Below are 19,485 nucleotides of genomic sequence, written 5' to 3'. Positions count from 1 at the left end.
ATCTCAATCTTAGAATTATTGAACCGGATCCTTGCATAGTCAATTCTCAAAAAAGAGAAATTAATGGGAAATAGCCTAATCATTACGACCTTTTATTCGTACGTCCTATCTATGAGACTAGAGAGTTGGTTTCAATAGATTAGTATAAATGTTTTTTTTTTTTCACGTTATTGATTGAAATTTGAAGCTCTTGGCTGAATTACACACTAGAGCGAAGAGTAACTCAAATATCTTTGTTTATACTTTAACACCATATATGACATTTATTTGATTCACTAAAACAAAATAGGCTTTTTTCCGCAAAATTTTTTTCCAAGACAAACTATGGTGGGAAATACTTGGTTGATGTCACAAAGTGGGTTCGTGGAAAAAGAATCTGCCTGTTGCAGCAACATGCCGACGGATCACTTGAAATGGTTGTGAAAAATGTCTTTTGCCACAAACATATGTCGCCGCAAAAAAAGATCCCACATATTACACGACTTGTAACATGTGCAAACAGCAAACCCATTTCGACGAAAAACACGGCGGAAATTTTATGTGTGGCATTCTCTCCCTTTCCTCCGATTTCAGCGAGGAAATTTATTTTCTCCACAGACCAAATCTACTAAATTTTTCCTTTGCCTCCCTTATTTTTTTTTTTCCATTTCATGAAATACTCCCGTGATCAACCATTTGCGTGTTGGGTCAATTAGGACTTGGGGGAGATAATTTCGAAGAGAGGAGAGGGTCGGCGTACACGAGTTGGAGGGACTCCCACGGCTTGCATCTACCACGATCAACCCCAGAAGACTCGGTGGAGCTTCCAACGTCGCCGACCTCGTGGATTTTCTGGTGGCTGGTTGGACCCTGAGCTCCACTGAAGACAGCACATGGTGTGGCGTCACTGCCTGAGAGCACCACGTGGGTATGAACATAGGGGTTCGTGCAGTTTTCAGTCAGAGTTGTCCACGAACTAGTAGATGTCGTCACCATTCTCGCAGGTTCTCTCTCAGCTCGCACCTGTCACTCTAGAAATGCTAGGTAGAACTCACTCTTGAAAACTAGCTTACAAGGGAAGGGTGCCTAAGAGCTTATAAACCATCAACAAATCCCATACTTAGTCGATGTGGGATCGTAACAACCACCACGCTCCACAGTCGATGTCCACGACGGTCCCGACGCTCACACGGGCTGGCTGTGCGCTAGGTCTTTTCCTACCTCCAGGCGAACATTGCCATGCCAGCATCACCCCCCGTGCTGCACGATTGTAACTGTTGCAACATGGCCTTAGATGTGGGTGACTCTGATATAATTTGTTATGAACTCACTAGGTAGAACTCACTCTTGAAAACTAGCTTAGAAGGGAAGTGTGCCTAGGGGCTTATAAACCATCAACCAATCCAATACTTAGTCGATGTGGATCGTAACAAGAAACCCCAGTTTTTATATTCATGTCCTGGTTTTCAAGGTTCACTTTGGAAAGCAAAATCTCTCCTCTAATTGTTCCTTTTACCTATTGCTTTATCTTATCTTAATGCACGCATGCTTTTGCATCAGCTACTCTGATTTGGCTTTTGCATGTCACTATAACAATTTCATTGCCCTTCTTTCCATTCCCCCCACCCCCGTAAACAACCGAGGCTAATTTTCCCATTTGATTCGTTAGATTCATTGTAGTATTGCAAATCTTTTTTTTTACTACCTGGTGCTTAAACTAATAATATCACAATCTTTTGCAGACCTTGTCCTCATAGACAAAATATTTGTTTATGATTTGGCTGGTCAACGAATAGAATGGGCTAACTATGACTGTAAGTTTCATGATCTCATTTGTAAAGGGCGTTTTGAACACCATACGTATCTAAAATGTTTAATTTCCTTAATCTATGAACTGAAAACATAATTATTAAAGAAAGGCATGAGCTGATTTTAATAAATTCTCATATTGGGAAACATATCTATAAATTAATCAAGAAAATCCCCCAATTTTGTAACAAACTCTAATTCCTCACTTTTGAATTAATCAACTTAGGTTCAATGTCAGTAAATGTCTCTGCAACTATAGTGCTGGGAAAAGTAAATATGTCAATGCTGGACAAATAAGTGAGAGCGGTTCAATGCAGAATGAGCCTTACAAGGAGCTAGTAATAAGCGTGATTACTTTCCTAATGCACATATCATTGCTTGGCAGCTTCTTGTCTTCGTAGCATACAGTGAAAAAGGTCTGAGACTGGCATTCTTTTTTCATTTTAATATTCTCTTGCCGGTTTATATTATTGCAATCAATAAGACCATTGCAATTGTTCTCATACCAACTTACCTGACAAAAAAGCCAACTGCTTCAATGCCACTGAACCTTTACATTTAAGGTGCAACCATGCATGATTCAGGTGTCTTATGTTATATCCAAATTAAAGCTGGCCTAAAAGATAATTTTACAAGCAAATATATATACTGGCCAGTGGCCAATACAATATATATATATATATATATATATATATATATATATATATATATATTGGCCAGATTGTATTCGATTAATTCCTAGGTCTTCGTGTATATATATATATATATATCTTAATTCTTCATAGGTGATCCTCTAGTCAAAGGCAAATAAACACTCCATCGATCTAACCTCATATGGGTGTTATAGCTAGCTAGGTTTATCTTTATAAATAGGCTAAATGATTCGTGTTTATGAATATTTGACCATCCATCCATTCAAACAGTTAGGCTGCATTTGGATGTAGAGCTGAGCTTAGTTCTTTATGAATAGTAGTGAGTTGAGTAGTGAAGAGAGTTATGTGGGGCCCATCTAAACTGAGTTTAAAGTGTGTTTGGATGTTAAGTTGAATTTATTATTTTTTATGAGAAGTTGAAAAAGGTTGTGGGTCCCACGTATAAAGATGTGTTAAGTTGAAAAAATGTTGTAGGTTCTATATATAAGGAGGTTTTGAATTGATATGAGTTTAGTAGTTTGAGAGTTGAGTGTTTGAATGTTAGACTCAGCTTAAAATTAGACTAAACTCAGCTGAGTCTTGGAACTAAACGCAACCTTAATAAGCTTCTACCTAGCCTAGCTTTCTACTACTAGTTGCGAGCGAGAAGTTTGTGCATAAGGAAAATGCTAGTTGCCCCGCTCTTAAGTCCCGTTATTGGATCCCGCTTGAAGTAGCCTACATGTTTGCAACAATTTATTCATTTTAAAACACAAACGACTTCGCCCATCGACCCCATTCGACCTACACGTTTGGAACTCAATCTCTTCCCGCGCACTCTTTCCTTCTCGCCCATCAACCCCGTTCGGCCTCTTCATCAACCAAGCTCCTCTCCGACCTCATCTTCCCTCCATCCATCTTCGACCACTGTTTTTTTTTTTCCTCCTCAGACCCATCGACTTCGCCCTCCCCAGACCCACCATTTCGCCAGCCCCAGCCCCACGACTTCGAGCCCCACCAGTTCGTGATCCCCTCTCCGCCATCTCTCTGACGGAATCTCCAAAGTCTTCGTTTTATTTTTTTTCTTTCTCAATTAGTTTCCCCTGCACAAGAGGCCGAGCGTGATATTTCATTTTTTTTTTTGTCTAGATTTTTTTTTTCTTCTGAACTATGTTGCAGTAGTATTGTTATGATCCTTACTTATTGTACTAAGGAAGGTAATAGAAATGGAATGATGGAGAAATTTGTGAAACAAGGGATTGCAATTGACATGTTTGTGAAAATGCTTGTGAAAATAAAAAATGGAAATGGTCTCGGTGTACAATGTAATGCAATGGTCACTGTCCACAAACATTGATATATACCATCTTCTTAATTACAATGGTCACTATATTCAACATTGATATAACTTATGCATTGTTTCTCTCGGTGTACACTATTTTCAATATAGATGTCATAATGCTTATTTCATTATATATTCATCTCTAGCTCTCTTATTACAACTATTTTTATAAAGCTTTATTTTAATATCATTGTTTCACATGCTGTATATTTGTAGACAATTTGAACGTTGCAATGGATACCGACATAGAATTTTCAAATAATGAGTGTGATGAGGTAGAAATTGATAAGGAGATTGGAGGTGATGAAACTATTAAAGAACTTACGGTTGGAATGCAATTTTCATCTGTAGAAGAAGTGCATGCTTATTATATGAAGTATGGTAAGAAGAAGGGGTTTGGGGTATCCAAAAGGAATATTAGGTAGGATGACGATGGGATAATAAGATGGTTTTGCTTGGCTTGCGCGTGAGTAGGCACATCGAAGGCAAGACATTTCAGATGCTTTAAGAAGGTTGATGCTCGTGTCGCTAAGAAGCTTGAAATAAATGACGAGGCAAGAATAAGGTTGTCGAAAAATTTTAAGTCTGTGGTTGTTGGGATTATAAGAATGTGACATTCGGGGAGAAGGAGTGTCGAAACTATATTGACAAAGCATGACGACTTCACCTCAGGGTTGGAGGTGGTGTAGCTCTATGTAACTATTTCGAAGATATGCAAAAAAAGAAATCCAGAGTTTTAAGTCAATGAGATACGGTTAAAGAATGTGTTTTGGGCAGACGTTCGGAGTAGAGCTGTGTACGAATTATTCAGGGATGTGATTACATTTGATACAACATATCTGACTAATGCGTATAAAATGCCTTTTGCACCGTTTGTGGGTGTGAACCACCATGGGCAGTCAATCCTACTCGGGTGCAGATTGATATCCAGTGAGGACGCAGATACATTCGAGTGGTTATTTGAGTATGGTTGCAGTGTATGAATAACCAACAACGAAATGCAATTATCACAGACCAAGACATGGCCATGAAAATTACAATCAAGGGTGTTTCCAACTTCTAGGCATCTATTCTGCTTATGACATATAATGAAAAAGCTTCCTGAGAAATTTGACTCACATTGTCGATACGTGAAAATCAAGAGTACCCTACATAGGTGCGTATATGACTCTTTCAGTCAGTATGAGTTTGATGAACATTGGTGCCGTTTGCTCGATACATATGATTTGCATGAGAATGCAATGGTTAGTATCATTATATAATGATCGACATTATTGGGTGCCGGCCTATGTTAGAGATACATTTTGGGCAGGAATGTCAACCACATAGTGAAGTGAAGGAATGAATGCATTTTTTGATGACTAAGTTCACTCCAGAACTATTTTGAAGCAATTTGTTGACCAGTATGATTCGACCCTTAGGAGGAAGGTAGAGGATGAAACAATTGCTAACTTCAATTCCTTTAACACAGACATTCCTTGCATCAGTCGCTATCCTCTTGAGAAGCAATTTCAAAGTGCATATACTCTTGCTAAATTCAAAGAGGTACAAGAGGAATTGCGAGGATTTCTATAGTTGACTACTAAGGAGATGGGTGTGAGGATGGTAGATATACGTTCATTGTATTGGATGAGGTTCAAGTTGGTAATGACTTATTAAAACGTGTAACCTTTAATGTGGAAGTTGATCAAGATCCCCTTAATGTGAAATGCAATTATAAGTTATTTGAGTTTAGGGGTATTTTGTGCAGACACGCTCTCCATGTCTTAACTCAAATGGGCCAACATACAATACCATCAAAATACATATTGGATCGGTGGAGGAAAGATGTTAAGTGAAAATACACCTTCGTGAAAAGTAGTTATGACATTACTAGCATCGACGATGCACGAAGGTACGATAGGATCCAAAATTGCTTTTATGAATTGTGTTCCAATGCTTCAAAGGCTTAGAGCAGTTCTGTTAAATTGATTAGTCAGATAGAACAGTTGATGACATAGTACCCTGATATCGTTGATCATGATACTAGTAACACAGTTGATACAACTCCTTCGACGGAGGCTTCGACCCTAGAGTTCTTAGTCATTTGTTAGTTCGGAGTAAGGGAAGACCACCGTCTAAGAGAAAAGTGCACCCCGCTGAGAAAAGTATTAAGAAATCCAGTACGAAAAAACGATTGCACAACAACCAAGCTGACTTTCATTTTTATTAATTTTGTATACTAAATTTACGATTCACTTGGTCTTGAATGTTTTGTTGTTTTTTATTTAATTTATTTTTAAATTATACTTTTAACACTAGGATCAACAAAGTCAAGTTTGGACACATGCATCGAAATGTTTTTCAACTCCTTCGACTGCTCATCACTCACAAGTATTGTAAAACTAAAATATTTTGATAATCCTTTTAGTGATTTGCGTTGCCACTGAAAACATTTTTTATGCCCCTATAGGATAACACTACGGAGGCTTTCTATCAGGACTTCAATGCTTTTTGATTGGTAGATGCCATGAGACAAATTTGTACTTGGGATTTTATAGTGTAATCTTGGGATATTATTGAACTTGTTTTTGTATTGACGTGTTTAGATCATTATTGTAATCTTGGGATTGTTTGAACCTGTTTTTGTAATCGTCATTTTTGTAACTCTTTGTTGATGCAATATCATAATCGTAATCATGTTATTAATTGGATTTGGATTGGGATTACCCAGTACTACACAACCACACAAGATTACATGAAATTACATTAACTTCAAAGATTACATATTGTCGTAGAATTTCCCAAAAAACAAGCTTAAACAAAGTACCCATGACATTGAAATTACTAAAACTACAATGACTCTTTCAACATTTCTCTTGCGCCTCTCAATCTCTATTTCTAGTCGATGTCGAGTTGTTTGGACATCCATTGCTAGTTATATCTTTTGAATCTCGGTTTTTAAACTGTTGATTCTCTTCTCGTCATATGGATATGGAGGTATTTTCGGGTCATACTAACAAAAATATTTGGAAGAATGTCCAGCCTACAAAATCAGCCAACAAATTAGCAAACAAGGATTACCATTCACTTCTTAGCAAACAAGATTTAAGTTTGAGATACCTCAAAGTTTTGGCAACTGAAAAATCGATGCCCGTCATTATTCTTCGTATGCGCAGTTCGTCTACATGCTTTAATACCGCAAAAGTATATTGGGTATTCATTTTGGCAAGAGTTCTTTGAGCGTGAGATATTACTAGTGCTACTATGTGCTTCCGACATTGTAGAATATCTAGCCTTGTGCAGGAAGAGGTATTGTTCTATTGTTCTATAAGGCCCCTACAAAAGTAGCAGAGGCATCAACTATAAGATAGGTAGAATATGTTTATTGCATAAAAATGCCCCAAAAATTAAACAAGATAGGTAGACTATTTTCATTGATATAAAATAATTATATCAAAGCCTTTAAAATCAAGATAGAAATTACAAAGTTATCTTAATTGCCGCAATAATGCTTTCCTTAGAACTTACAGGCAACAACCTAGCTAGAATTATAGCACCTATGACCTTATCAACATTTCTCATGGCAAAACAGATACAAAGCAGATACAATAAAATGGCAAAGAAGCCTAGCGAGGATGCATATAGCCGACTACAAACATCCTCCTACACCAGGTCATGAGAACATTTGAGATTTCATTTGAGATTTCTTTATACCAGGTCATCACATAGACTATCAAACATTCTCCTACAACTTATTGCATTACATTGTACACCGAGAGACCATTCTATTTCCATTTTCGGTTTTCACAGACATTTTTACAAACATCTCAACTGCAATCCCTTGTTTCACAAATTTCTCCACCATTCCATTTCCATTCCCTTCCTTAGTACAATAAGTAAGGATCATAATAATACTACTGCAGCATAGCTCAGAAGAAAAAAAAAATCCAAACAAACAACAAAAAAATATATAATATCACGTTCAGCCTCCCGTGCATGGGAAACTGACTGAGAAAGAAAAAAAATAAAATGAAGACCTTGGAGATTTCGTCGGAGAGATGGCCGAGAGGAGAGGGACCACGAACTGGTGGGGCTCGAACTTGTGGGGCTGGGGATGGCGAAATTGTAGGTCTGGGGAGGGCGAAGTTGATGGGTCTGGGAGGGAAAAAAACTGTGGTCGGAGATGAGGTTGGAGATGGAGGGAGGGAATATGAGGTCAGAGAGGAGCTTGGTTGATGAAGAGGCCGAAAGGGGTCGATGGGCGAGAAGGAGAGAGTGCGCGGGAGGAGATTGAGTTCCAAACGTGTAGGCCAAACGGGGTCGATGGGCGAAGTCGTTTGTGTTTTAAAATAAACAAATTGTTGCAAACGTGTAGGCGACATCCAGCAGGATCCGATAATGAGACTTAAGAGCGGGGCAACTAGCATTTCCCTTATGCATATATACATGCTGGCCTTGGAAACTAATAATATATATAAATATATATATCTCAGCGGCCGGTTGAGTGCATTTCTTTGCCCTTAACCTCTTGTTTTGTATTGTTTTCTGCTTCATTTTGGTTCTCGGCCCCAAGATTTGAATAATTAACAGATCAAGGAATATAATAGGCTAGCTGCATATGTGTTTCAAGACTGGAAGCATATATCAATCAAGGATGCATGGCTCAAAGACTAGATTCCTTTGGTGGAAAAAAAACTCTTTCTTCACTATTATATGCCACGAGTCTCTCACGGAATAAATTGGTGGAAATTTTTTTTTCCTAATAAGGATAGGCTTTTTCCCACGAGTATCACTCTCGAAAAAAAAACAGAATTTATTATAGTGTAATTAGTATTGGACCTACGTACAACACAAAAACCTTAATTTCTTATTTGTATTCCTTCCAACGCAGTTGGATGATTGATTCTTGTGTATATAATTAGTTAAGTCTTGATACCATAAAACAAAGGGCACTTTAAAGTTGCAAATATTAAAAATCCTGAAGATATTGACATGCAGATGCCCATGCACGTTCATTTCTTTCTAAATATTGCTTTAGCTGTTATGATGACATGCCTATGCATGACCCAATTTTTCTTGTAAATATTTTTAATTGCAAGGAAAATAAACTTGTTGGTAATAAAACTATTTGCAACAAGAAATATTGTAGTTGGTAATATCAAGCAGTTTGCAACTAAATTCCAGATGTTGTCACTGAATATAAAATCCAACAAAAAGTTTTTGTTGCTAATACCTTAAAAAAACCTTGCAATTAACTTTTTAGTATTTGTCACAGAAACTTTTATTGCAACTTAATTCAATGTTTATTTGCGGGAACAAATTTCATTGGAGATAATCATATTTCATTCTGACTATTAGACTATTTACATGGAGTTAATTTTCCTTTGAATAACTAGGCATTTTTGTAGCAAATGAAGTTTCTTTTGCAAGGATAAAAAAAATCATTGCAAATACCCACTGTTTAAAATGAAATTATCATAGTTGTAAAAAACTTCATTGTAAATGATTATATCTTTAGCTTGTAGTGAAAGCAGACCAATCCTTCACCAAGAGGTTTGGGATTAGGTTCAAGATGGATTGGTTCGAATAGAGATTTAGGCTCAGTTAGGTTAATTACCTCGAACAACCTCAATCGTGACAGGTTTGGTCACCATTTTTTCCGTCACTAAATTAATGGGATTGATTCAAATGACTAGTTATAAAGAAAAATATTTCTTGTTACTGAAACACTATCCATCATCAAATAGAATGACAAGTGTAACTGAATACCAAGTTTCATATTTGATCACAATAAATAATGTTCATAATCAAATGCATACACAACAAGCTGTTATCACTATCATGACATTTCCATGCATGGAAAGTCCATCTAATGACATATTGAAGACATTTTTAAGAAAATAAAAAAATATAATAGTAACACGAGTATATAACTAGATCCTCAATTAAATTGGAGCATTTTATTCCCAATAAGGATTAATATAAAGATGACTACTCACACCGAAAAAGAACGTGGCTTAAGATACCAAGAAGCATGTAAGGAAAACCCTCGATTTATTTCATACAATTTTATGGTACTTTCATTCGAACATTGTGTTGTTGTTGGATATGACTCATATATTTGGGCACAACTTTTTAATTTTTTTAAATTATACTTGATTTATTTAATCCTAATTTACATGGAATGAAGAATTCCCAAATATGGAAAACCATCTCCATAATCAAATAGAATAACAAGTTTAAGGGAACATCTCTTTCATATTTATGCCCAATAACTAATTATTCAAAACCAAACTCATAGATAATTGACCATTATTACTATCATTAACGATGTCGAAAGAAAATCAATGTATCTTAATTACATAGACAATTTGACAACCTTTTTGAGGTATCAAAAGCAAAATAATAACAGGAGTATATAAGATCTTCCATTAAGTTGGAGCATCTTTGTAGCCAATAAGGGTTAATATAAAGAAGACTCATAACACTAAAGAAGAAAATGATGTAAGATACCGAGAAGCTTATATGGAATACCATAGGATCTACTTCATACCATTTTTTGTCACTTTCATTTGAAGATTGGGTTGGTGTTGGATCTGACTCCTTTTCTTTGGCACAACTTTTATCTAGTGGTGGTCCGCAAAGAAATAGGTTTCCTTCATAGCTGCTTTTCTCAAATGTTCCAAATTGTGCTTTCATATCTGGAACTTTACCTGAGAGGTTGTTGTTGGCCACATTGAATACCTCAAGAAAGGTTAGATCAATCAATGCTGAAGGAATTTCTCCTCTCAAATTATTATGAGAGAGGTCTAAACTTTCCAACTGAGCCATTTTCGAGAATGTTATTGGAATTTTACCTGTCAGCTGATTATAAGATAAGTTTAGTGCATGCAATGAAGATATTTGTCCTAACTCAGGTGGGATGCCACCTGTTAGGTTGTTGCATGAGAAATCCAATCCAGACATGTAACCAAGGGGAGAACCCTTATAAGAACTATGCCTATATTTAGTTACAAACTCAATCTGTACTTCTGCATCCTCATATTCACTATCGTGGTAAATGTCACCAGTCAATTTCAAGAAAACTTTATATGTGTAAGGTGTCATAAACTGTACGGTATTACTAACATTTCTTTGAAAATAGCCAAAACTAGTTGCTGCTATCTTCCCAAAATATATCTTGTGGAGGCATTGTGGTATGGTCCCTGAAAAAGCATTCTTGGAAAGATCCATTATGCTTATCATTCTTAACAAACACAACTGATTCGGAATTATACCAGTGAAACGATTACCACTCAACAAAAGTACTTTTAAGCGTTGAAGTTGTTTGATTTCAGCAGAGATGCTGCCTGTAAAGTTGTTATCTCCAATGTCCAATGTCAAAAGAGATGAGGAATTGAAAAGAGCCTTCGGTATTGATCCTGTGAATTTGTTCCCTTGCAAATATAGGTGTTCAAGATGTGGCAGATTCGAACAAAAAGGTAACGATCCCGTAAATAAGTTATGAGAAAGGTCTAAAGTAACCTATCATACTTAGTTCACATGGGATCCGACCATAAAAATCATTGTTAGCCATAACAAGAGTCCTCAAGTATGACGCGTTCCCAAGCCATTGGGGGATTGTACCTGAAATTTCGTTGTTGCTGATATCTAAATATAATAGGTCAAGAGTTGAATTTGGTACCAATGTGATACTTGTGAATTGATTATCATTCATTTGCAGAATTTTCTGGCTTGTCCCAACAAAAATTTCACCGTTGAAGCTGTTACGAGCAAGGTTCAAAACGCTCAATAATAAGCAACCTGTATTTAATACTCTTGGTACCCCGCCTGAGAAATTATTGGAAGAAAAATCTAATATATCCAAATAAAGCATGCCACCAATTGAGGAAGGAAGATTACCTTCAAGCTTATTATTGGAAAGATTTAGATATACTAAATTTGGAAAAATCCTGCCAATATTTTCTGAAAGTTTTCCGTCCAAGTGATTGGCCGAGACATCCATCCAGACCATATGCGTGTGGATCAATGTTGGTAAATATAACTGACCCACAAAAGAGTTATTCTGAAGATCTAGCACGCGTAATCTTGTATTGTTTTCAACCAACCAATTCGGGAAGTTTCCTTTCAACTTATTGTGAGAAAAGATTAACTGTATCCAGTTCATGCTGGGCAAGAAGAAACTTTGGAATACTACCGGTGAGCTTGTTCAGACTACAATAGGGCAATTCGATGATCTTCAGCTGAAACAAGGGGGACCAACCCATAGAACCTTCAGTTTCTATTTCAACTTTATTGTTTTGGCCGTTGAATCTAAGAACCTCAAGCTTAGAGTAATTGGCAAATAAGTTGAATGAGAATATGCCCACAAACTGGTTATAACTAAAATCAATGTACTTGAGACTTCTTCCGCTGGCTTCTACATATGATGATGAAGCATTTCCATTAAATTGGTTATTAGAAATATCTAACACCACAAGAGATGTCATATTGTTTATGCATGGAGGTAGGATCCCGTCAAAGTAATTGTCAGATAGATCTAACACTTCAAGCTTCTTCAATGCACAAAATTCTGTCAAAACAAATAGCATCAAAATTGATTATGCTCTACTCTAACAATTGGTAAGACCAATCCCCTTTATGTTCAATATTAAAAAAATGGTCAATTCATAAGTAATTATAGATCATTAGGGTAATGCTAACAAAGTGTAAAGGCCTGCGCAAAAGTAGTTTCGCAACAAATTGAGAAATGATTCCCAAGTTCAAATTTGCACTGATATCCAAATTAATTCTCTAACTTGCTTAGATTGGCCACTTCTAACTCTATAAAGATGGACTGCTTATGTTTTTCGCCCACCAATTAATTACCATGCACTATTTTGATACTTATTCTTGAACTTTGACTTCCCCCAACCCCCTTTATATATATATATATATATATATATATATATATATATATATATATAAGACTTATAAGTGTAACTCTGATCATAATTGTTTTTTTGTATCAATTATACCTTTGTAGAAAAATCACAATTGATTTTATAACAAATATATATGTTTGAAGAGGCAAAAGTATTCTTAATATTAACCCTAAGCATCTCCAATCAAATGAAAGTTGATAATTTCATCTCTTTATGTGTATATTCTTGTTTAAAACAATGGATACTTGACAATGGAACTTCGAATTAAGGTCATAGTTACATTGTGTTCTTCATGTGTAGTGGATGCAAAAGATTCGTAGAATACTAAGTCTTCATGTCATCATATGAGATTACTCTTTCTTACCTTGGATTGCTAGTCGTCCACCAAAATGATTACCTCCCAAGATAAGAACCTCCAAGTTTGTTAAATTTGCTAGCTCTGCATAACAGAAAATTAAAAAATGATCTCATTTTAATTACATCATAATAGAACTTGTTGTTATAACATATTTCATGCTGCCATTGCACAACCCGTACTATCATCAATGAGTATCATCACTGCCTTAACGTCATGAATGATTTAGACTTTGATTATCAAATCAATCTTATGATTTCAATTTTTTTTTTTTTTTTTTGTTTTGTTTCTAAGGTGATATGAAATTCAAGCTTAAAATCTTGTCCAAATCTAAATAATGTTGACATTTAATTCAAAGCGGCACTTACAAATGTAATTCGCTTGTATCTCAAAGCCTACGAATCTATGCATTAAAATTATTGTTCAAATGCCAAAGAGAAAGATTAATTCTGGTAATGTTTTTTTTTTAATTAACATGCATGCTATATATGTCACATATTATATACATGTAACCTGACAAATGACGTCCTAAGAAATTAACATACCTTTGGTTGGAAAGGATCCCGTCAACTGATTTCCAAGAAGATTGAGAGTCTTAAGAGATTTCACTGCAGCAATTGATTGAAGAAAACTAGTGTCGTTGAGTTCATTGTATCTAAGATCTAATATCTCTAGGTTCTCCAATCTTGACAACATTTTCCAACCTGTAGTTAATAATTTATTAATTTATTTTTTTATGAAAAGAAGAAAAAAACCAATACAATTAGAAATATAGAAAGCATCCTAATATTTAAACTGTAATTATTATTTTGAAACTATTAATATTTCATTCTTATAATACTATAAATTGATTAGGCAATATCTCAACTAAATTAATGTCCTTCAACAACAGAATTAAATACACGTGTAAGAATACTTATAAATACATTGATAATTAAAGCGACGTGCACCAGCTAGTATTGCTCGAAAACAGTACCCCTAGCTAAGGGTTAATTATCACTAGTACTTCAGACTTTTAGAGAGCTAGTGGAAGGCCTTTTTGAGTTACTGGAGGATGATGAAATGATTGAATTTTCTATTACCTCATGGAAGATATATATGGAAGAGAATGAATGAAATGGTTTTTAAAAATGCTTTTCTTCATCCGGATAATGTCATTGTCCAGCAAGCTAATTAAACAGTTGATTGAGGAACTTAGCCAGATTCAGCAACAAACAAAGAATTAAGATCATACCCCTAGTAATTAATCTGCAATCACACAACTCTTGGGAAGCTCCACCACGAGGCAACTTGAAACTGAACTGAGATACAGCTCTAGACAAAATGTTGCTCATGCCTTGAGCAAAAATGCATTATGCATTAATAGTGACTCTATCACTTATTTGAAAGTTGTCCCTCAATGTATCCAAAGCTTTGGTTTAAATCTCTTTTCAATAAAGGATACTCTTTCATATATAAAAAATCACCTAATTATAATTAAGGAAAATAAATTTTTATATACGAGATTATAAATTAATCATATATATATGTATGTATGTATTATACATACGGGAAGGAAGACTAGTATAATAGTGAAAAAGATCTAATATCTCCAAGTTCTCCGATCTTGATAACATTTTCCAACTTGTAGTTATTATGAAACGAAGAAAAAACCAATACAATTAGAATTTATTTTTGAATAAAATTTAGTGATTTAGAACTTGTGAACTACGTACATAAGCAAGATTCAGACTTTTGGACAACATGATGACGTAATAATCATATATAAATATATATAGGAATACGAATATTATTTTAAATCTGAAAAAAAATCCTAATTAAGCTGTAATTATTTATTTTGAAATTATTAATATTTCATTCTAATACTATAAATTGATTAGTCAATATCTCAACTAAATTAAATTACATCCCTAAATTAATTCAATATATATCTGTCCACATATAATAAACTAAAGTACCAATTGAATATTTTAATAGCAAGGCGACTGCCATCAATCAGTCTAAAATCAGCATACCTTTGGATCGGCCCAACTCAATTCCCAACAAGATTCAAAGTCTTAAGAGATTGACTGCAGCAATTGATTGAAGACTAGTGTCCTTGAGGGCATAATTGAAACTAAGATCTAATATCTCCAGATTCTCCAATCTTGACAACATTTTCCAACCTGTAATTAATAATTTATTAATTTATGTTATTAAGAATACATTTAGAAGGGATGCACATAATTAAAAACAAACATGGAGTACTGTGTGAGAATCAATAATACCTTTCACCTCCTCCTTGTATTCTATTCCACGCAAGATTCAATGTCGTAAGAGATGTAAGCCCACTTAGAGATGGTATGATGCTGTCATTAAAGTAATTTCCCATCAAGATTCAATGTCTTCAGATTTCTCAATACGGCGAGCCTTTCGAAATTAGTACCACCTTGCAAGAAAATTATTGGAAGACACAACAAAATAACTTTTATCAATTAATGTCCTTCAACAATGAACAGAATTAAATACACGTGCATGTAAAGAATACTTATAAATACATTGATAATTAAAGCGACGTGCACCAGCTAAGGGTTAACCCATGCGAATCTCAAGCGGCACACAAGTAGTACTGTTTAATTAGCAGTACAGTTCGGATATAAAAATCATTTCAACTTATTTCATTTAATTTTATCATTATAATTTTTATAAATTTCTAAATAAAATAAAATAAATAATTTAATTTTTTTTAAATTTTAAAAAAAATAAAAATATTAAAAAAATCTAATAATATTTTATTTAACTTTTAATTTTTATTTAAAACCATCTAATCTCATCTCAATATCTAAACTGCACATGTACTCTATGCATTAAAAGTATTGTTAAAATGCCAACGAGAAGGATTAATAACATGCTGAAAAATCGACATATACACCAGCTTTGATTTGACTGCAGCTACTAAATGCATGAAAAATTGATTATAGGAAAAATAAATTTATATACGAGATTATAAATTGATTAGCCAATATCTTAAATAAATTAACTAAGATCTATGATCCATATATAAGCAGTAATAAAAAAGGGGCGCCCAAATTGGCCAACCTTGGCTGGGCTTAAATATCCAGCCGTAGGTTACATGGAGGTGGATATATAATATTTAACAGCACCTCATCTCCATGTTAAGCATGACAAAAAAGTGAAAATCTCTCTTTCAAGAGTGTGTCTCTCTGGTCCCAGTATTTTAAGTTGTGAAACATATGGATGTTGTTCTGTCTTTCTACCAAGTAGCACACTACACTATCAATGAGATAATTTTAGATGAACAATGACAATGGCAAAAATCAGTGGAACAACTACAGTAGATCTAAGATTTGCTAACGATGTAATATTACTTCTGTTGTATATTCTGATGTATTTTTCTAACATAAGCTAAAATGCATTCCTTCAATTGGAAAGGATCTCGTCGATTCATTGCGAGCAAGATTCAAAGTCTTTAAGGATTTGACTGCAATAATTGATTGAAACAAATTAGAATCGTTTATAGAATTTTAACTAAGATCTAATATTAATTTTCAAGTTCTCTAATCTGTAGTTAATTTATTAATTTATTTTATTATGAAATAAAAAAAAAATCATATAAGAATGTATTTAGAAGAGACTTAGTGATTTAGAACTTATAAACTACATATGCAAGCTGATTCAGACTTTTATTCAGAATAAAGAATTGAAAATTAATAATCATGAATATATATATATAATATATATTTATATGAGAGTGAAAAAAGATAATGACAAATTAAACAAAGTAATGAGGACTGGTGCTGCATGTAATTCAACAGTTTGGAGAACACGTACGTTTAAGAAATCCAATATAAAGGATAAAAATGCTTATAACACGTCATTTGTCTATAGAAAAATTAGTTTAATTACATGCAGAAAAATCCCAATCAAAGCTAGAGCTTATTATATATATGTGATCAACTAAAATCATAAGTACAAAAAACACTTGAACTCGTAAGTACTATTAATTAGAGTATAATACCCATAACCACCGATATTCGAGACTCATCAGTACCTTTGAGTTTGGGGATGAAAGTGATCCATTCAGAAAAGGTATAAATTAAAATGACTAAAAGCAATTAGTATAGGACCAAGAATTAATAATATAATAATATAATTACCTTCAACATTTACTCCTTCATCAAATCTGATATTATTCCCTGAAAGACTTAATGTCATAAGGGATGTAAGGTTACTTAGAGATGGAATGACGCTGTAGCCAAACCTATTCCAATCGAGGATCAATGTCTCCAAGTTTCTCAGTACCGCTAGCCTTTCGAAACCTGCAAATTAAGAAAATTTATTGGAAGACGCAACAAAACAAACTTTTTCATTGTCCTTTTTTAAAACAAAATAAATTTATCAATTAAAGCTTGCACTTGCCTTGATTTGGGAGGGTACCATTGTACCTATTCACGCTTATATCCAGCGTGTTCAAATCTCTCAACGTAACTAATTCTACATTAATAATCCAAGTTGACAATAAAGTATAAGATTATTAGATATGTAAGTGAATGCTCTGATTTAAAATATAATTAGATAGAAGAGATCACTTTAATTACGTACCTTGTGCTGGAAAGTATCCCTCCAACTCATTCCAAGTAAGATTTAAAGTCTTGAGCGAAGTGATAGCACCCAGAGATTGTAGAATGCTATTGTCATCAAAGAAGTTGTAACCAAGGTTTAAAATTTCCAGATTCCTTAGGGTTGAAAGCTTTTCAAATCCTGCAAAATATATCTTAAGAAATAGATAGAGTTTACAGATTGAGTGAATATTAATCTATATATATATCCGAGTGGGTTTAGAATCTTTGAGTGGAGCTGTATAATTTGCATACACCCTCAATACAAATTTATATCTCCTGGCCGCCTATTGAAAGTGAAACACGTGCTTTAACGTTAGCTGGTTACTTATACTTACAAAATTACAGCTTGCAAAATTACAGAAATATTTATAATTAAAGACCTTTTATATATAAAACTAGTACTGTTTCGAACAAAAATAACAAATTAATTAGGTAATTTTAGAATTTTTAGTTGAAATAATTCAAACTTTTCAGGAATGATATACAAAGGCATTATTACAAATAAGATTAAAATTAAAAGTAATAGACACAATGTGAATTTCAGAATATATATATTAAAACTCCTCATTCCTCACAACATACGTACCTTCATCTGGTATGCAACCATCGATTGCATTACGGGATAGACTAAGGCTTCTTAACTCCTTGAAAGGCTCTAATAGAGACACATTTAACAACCATGAACGTTTCTCATAATATTTCCTCATTTTGTAATAATAATAATCATCATAGTTAGGATCCTGCATTAAGAGGGACAGTTCTATCAGATGACCTGTGGTGGAGTTGCCGTGACCCGCTCCCAATCACAACACATCTTCTCATGGTCGACCCATGAAGGAAGACGAATATCATGAATGATAAGAATGACTTAAAGTGAAGCAGACCAGCTCTTTTCCTCCAAGCATGTACTCACGAGTTTGAACAAAAACCACTAAAACCCAAGCAAGCCTTCATTGAGAAATATAGTAAGACACCATATTCATTTCTATATAAAATCTGCTTGTTTTGGCTGTTATTGTGAGTATCGTGGCTTTCCACAACTCGAATATAATAAGCAAAATGGAACACGGGACTTACGAGTGTTAGAGTGGCTGAAATTGAAAGTTAGGAGCTATATTGACTTAGACTAATTAATAATTAGACCCATATCTTACGCATGCATGCAGTAGTGGAGATCACTAGTACTGCCTTAACTTCCACGTTTAGATAGATTATGGGTTGTCATTTTCCACATTGATGTTAACACATAACTATAAAATAATAAAATCTACATATTTCATGAGCTAAACCTTCTAGATAAGTGGTGATTTCATATGGTATTATAGTAGATGTCTTGAAGTTTTTAAAATAAATAATAATTTATATAATATCAGAGTTAAGATTCTGAGTTTAAATTCTCACCGTACACTAGTTAAATGTTTCACATGGTGATTTTACAATTGAAAAATAGTACTGTGCCTTTACTTTGCTAGATTTCTTTTGTAAGAATGACAAACAAACTGATCACATATACTCAATATAAGAGATTATGTACTGCACATTAATTTTTTTTTTTTAGTGAGAGGCTGATATTAGCCTTGAGTTCGTTCTTACTTGGTTCCTCAATTTATCTCAACTCATCATTACAATTTTTTTAAATTTAAATATAAAATATAAACAATTCAACTTTTTCAAATCTCAAAAATAATAATATTAAAAAAATATTCTAATAATATTTTATCATCTCAACTCACTTTAACATCCAAACACAACCTTACATCAATTAGCCTTGAGTTTGTTCTGAATTGGCGCAAAACATTAATGGCACATTAACAGGAGAACGCGTATAGAGAAGACTTTG

At 34.1% G+C, this 19,485-nt stretch overlaps 2 protein-coding genes across 2 annotated transcripts; both read right to left on the bottom strand.

Moving 5' to 3' along the window:
* Positions 1 to 7,224: 7,224 nt before the first annotated feature.
* Positions 7,225 to 10,977, bottom strand: LOC121245499 (receptor-like protein 14). Its single transcript, XM_041143552.1, has 3 exons — positions 10,279 to 10,977; positions 7,526 to 7,627; positions 7,225 to 7,407 (listed from the first exon to the last, which is right to left on the bottom strand). Exons 1-3 carry the CDS (start codon positions 10,975 to 10,977, stop codon positions 7,225 to 7,227), a joined length of 984 nt encoding a protein of 327 aa, XP_040999486.1.
* Positions 10,961 to 18,388, bottom strand: LOC121245500 (receptor-like protein 13). Its single transcript, XM_041143554.1, is given in 8 exon segments — positions 10,961 to 11,887; positions 11,889 to 12,316; positions 13,033 to 13,107; positions 13,569 to 13,737; positions 17,107 to 17,342; positions 17,443 to 17,517; positions 17,626 to 17,784; positions 18,232 to 18,388. Coding segments are annotated over 8 exon segments (1,905 nt in total). The 5' UTR covers positions 18,353 to 18,388; the 3' UTR covers positions 10,961 to 11,245.
* Between the last annotated feature and the right edge of the window lie 1,097 nt (positions 18,389 to 19,485).

The sequence above is a fragment of the Juglans microcarpa x Juglans regia genome, unplaced genomic scaffold, assembly GCF_004785595.1.
Source record: "Juglans microcarpa x Juglans regia isolate MS1-56 unplaced genomic scaffold, Jm3101_v1.0 JmScfU0038, whole genome shotgun sequence".
Lineage (NCBI taxonomy): Eukaryota > Viridiplantae > Streptophyta > Magnoliopsida > Fagales > Juglandaceae > Juglans > Juglans microcarpa x Juglans regia.
The sequence above is the reverse complement of the archived record's forward strand: the minus strand, read 5'-3'. Positions and strand labels throughout refer to the sequence as shown.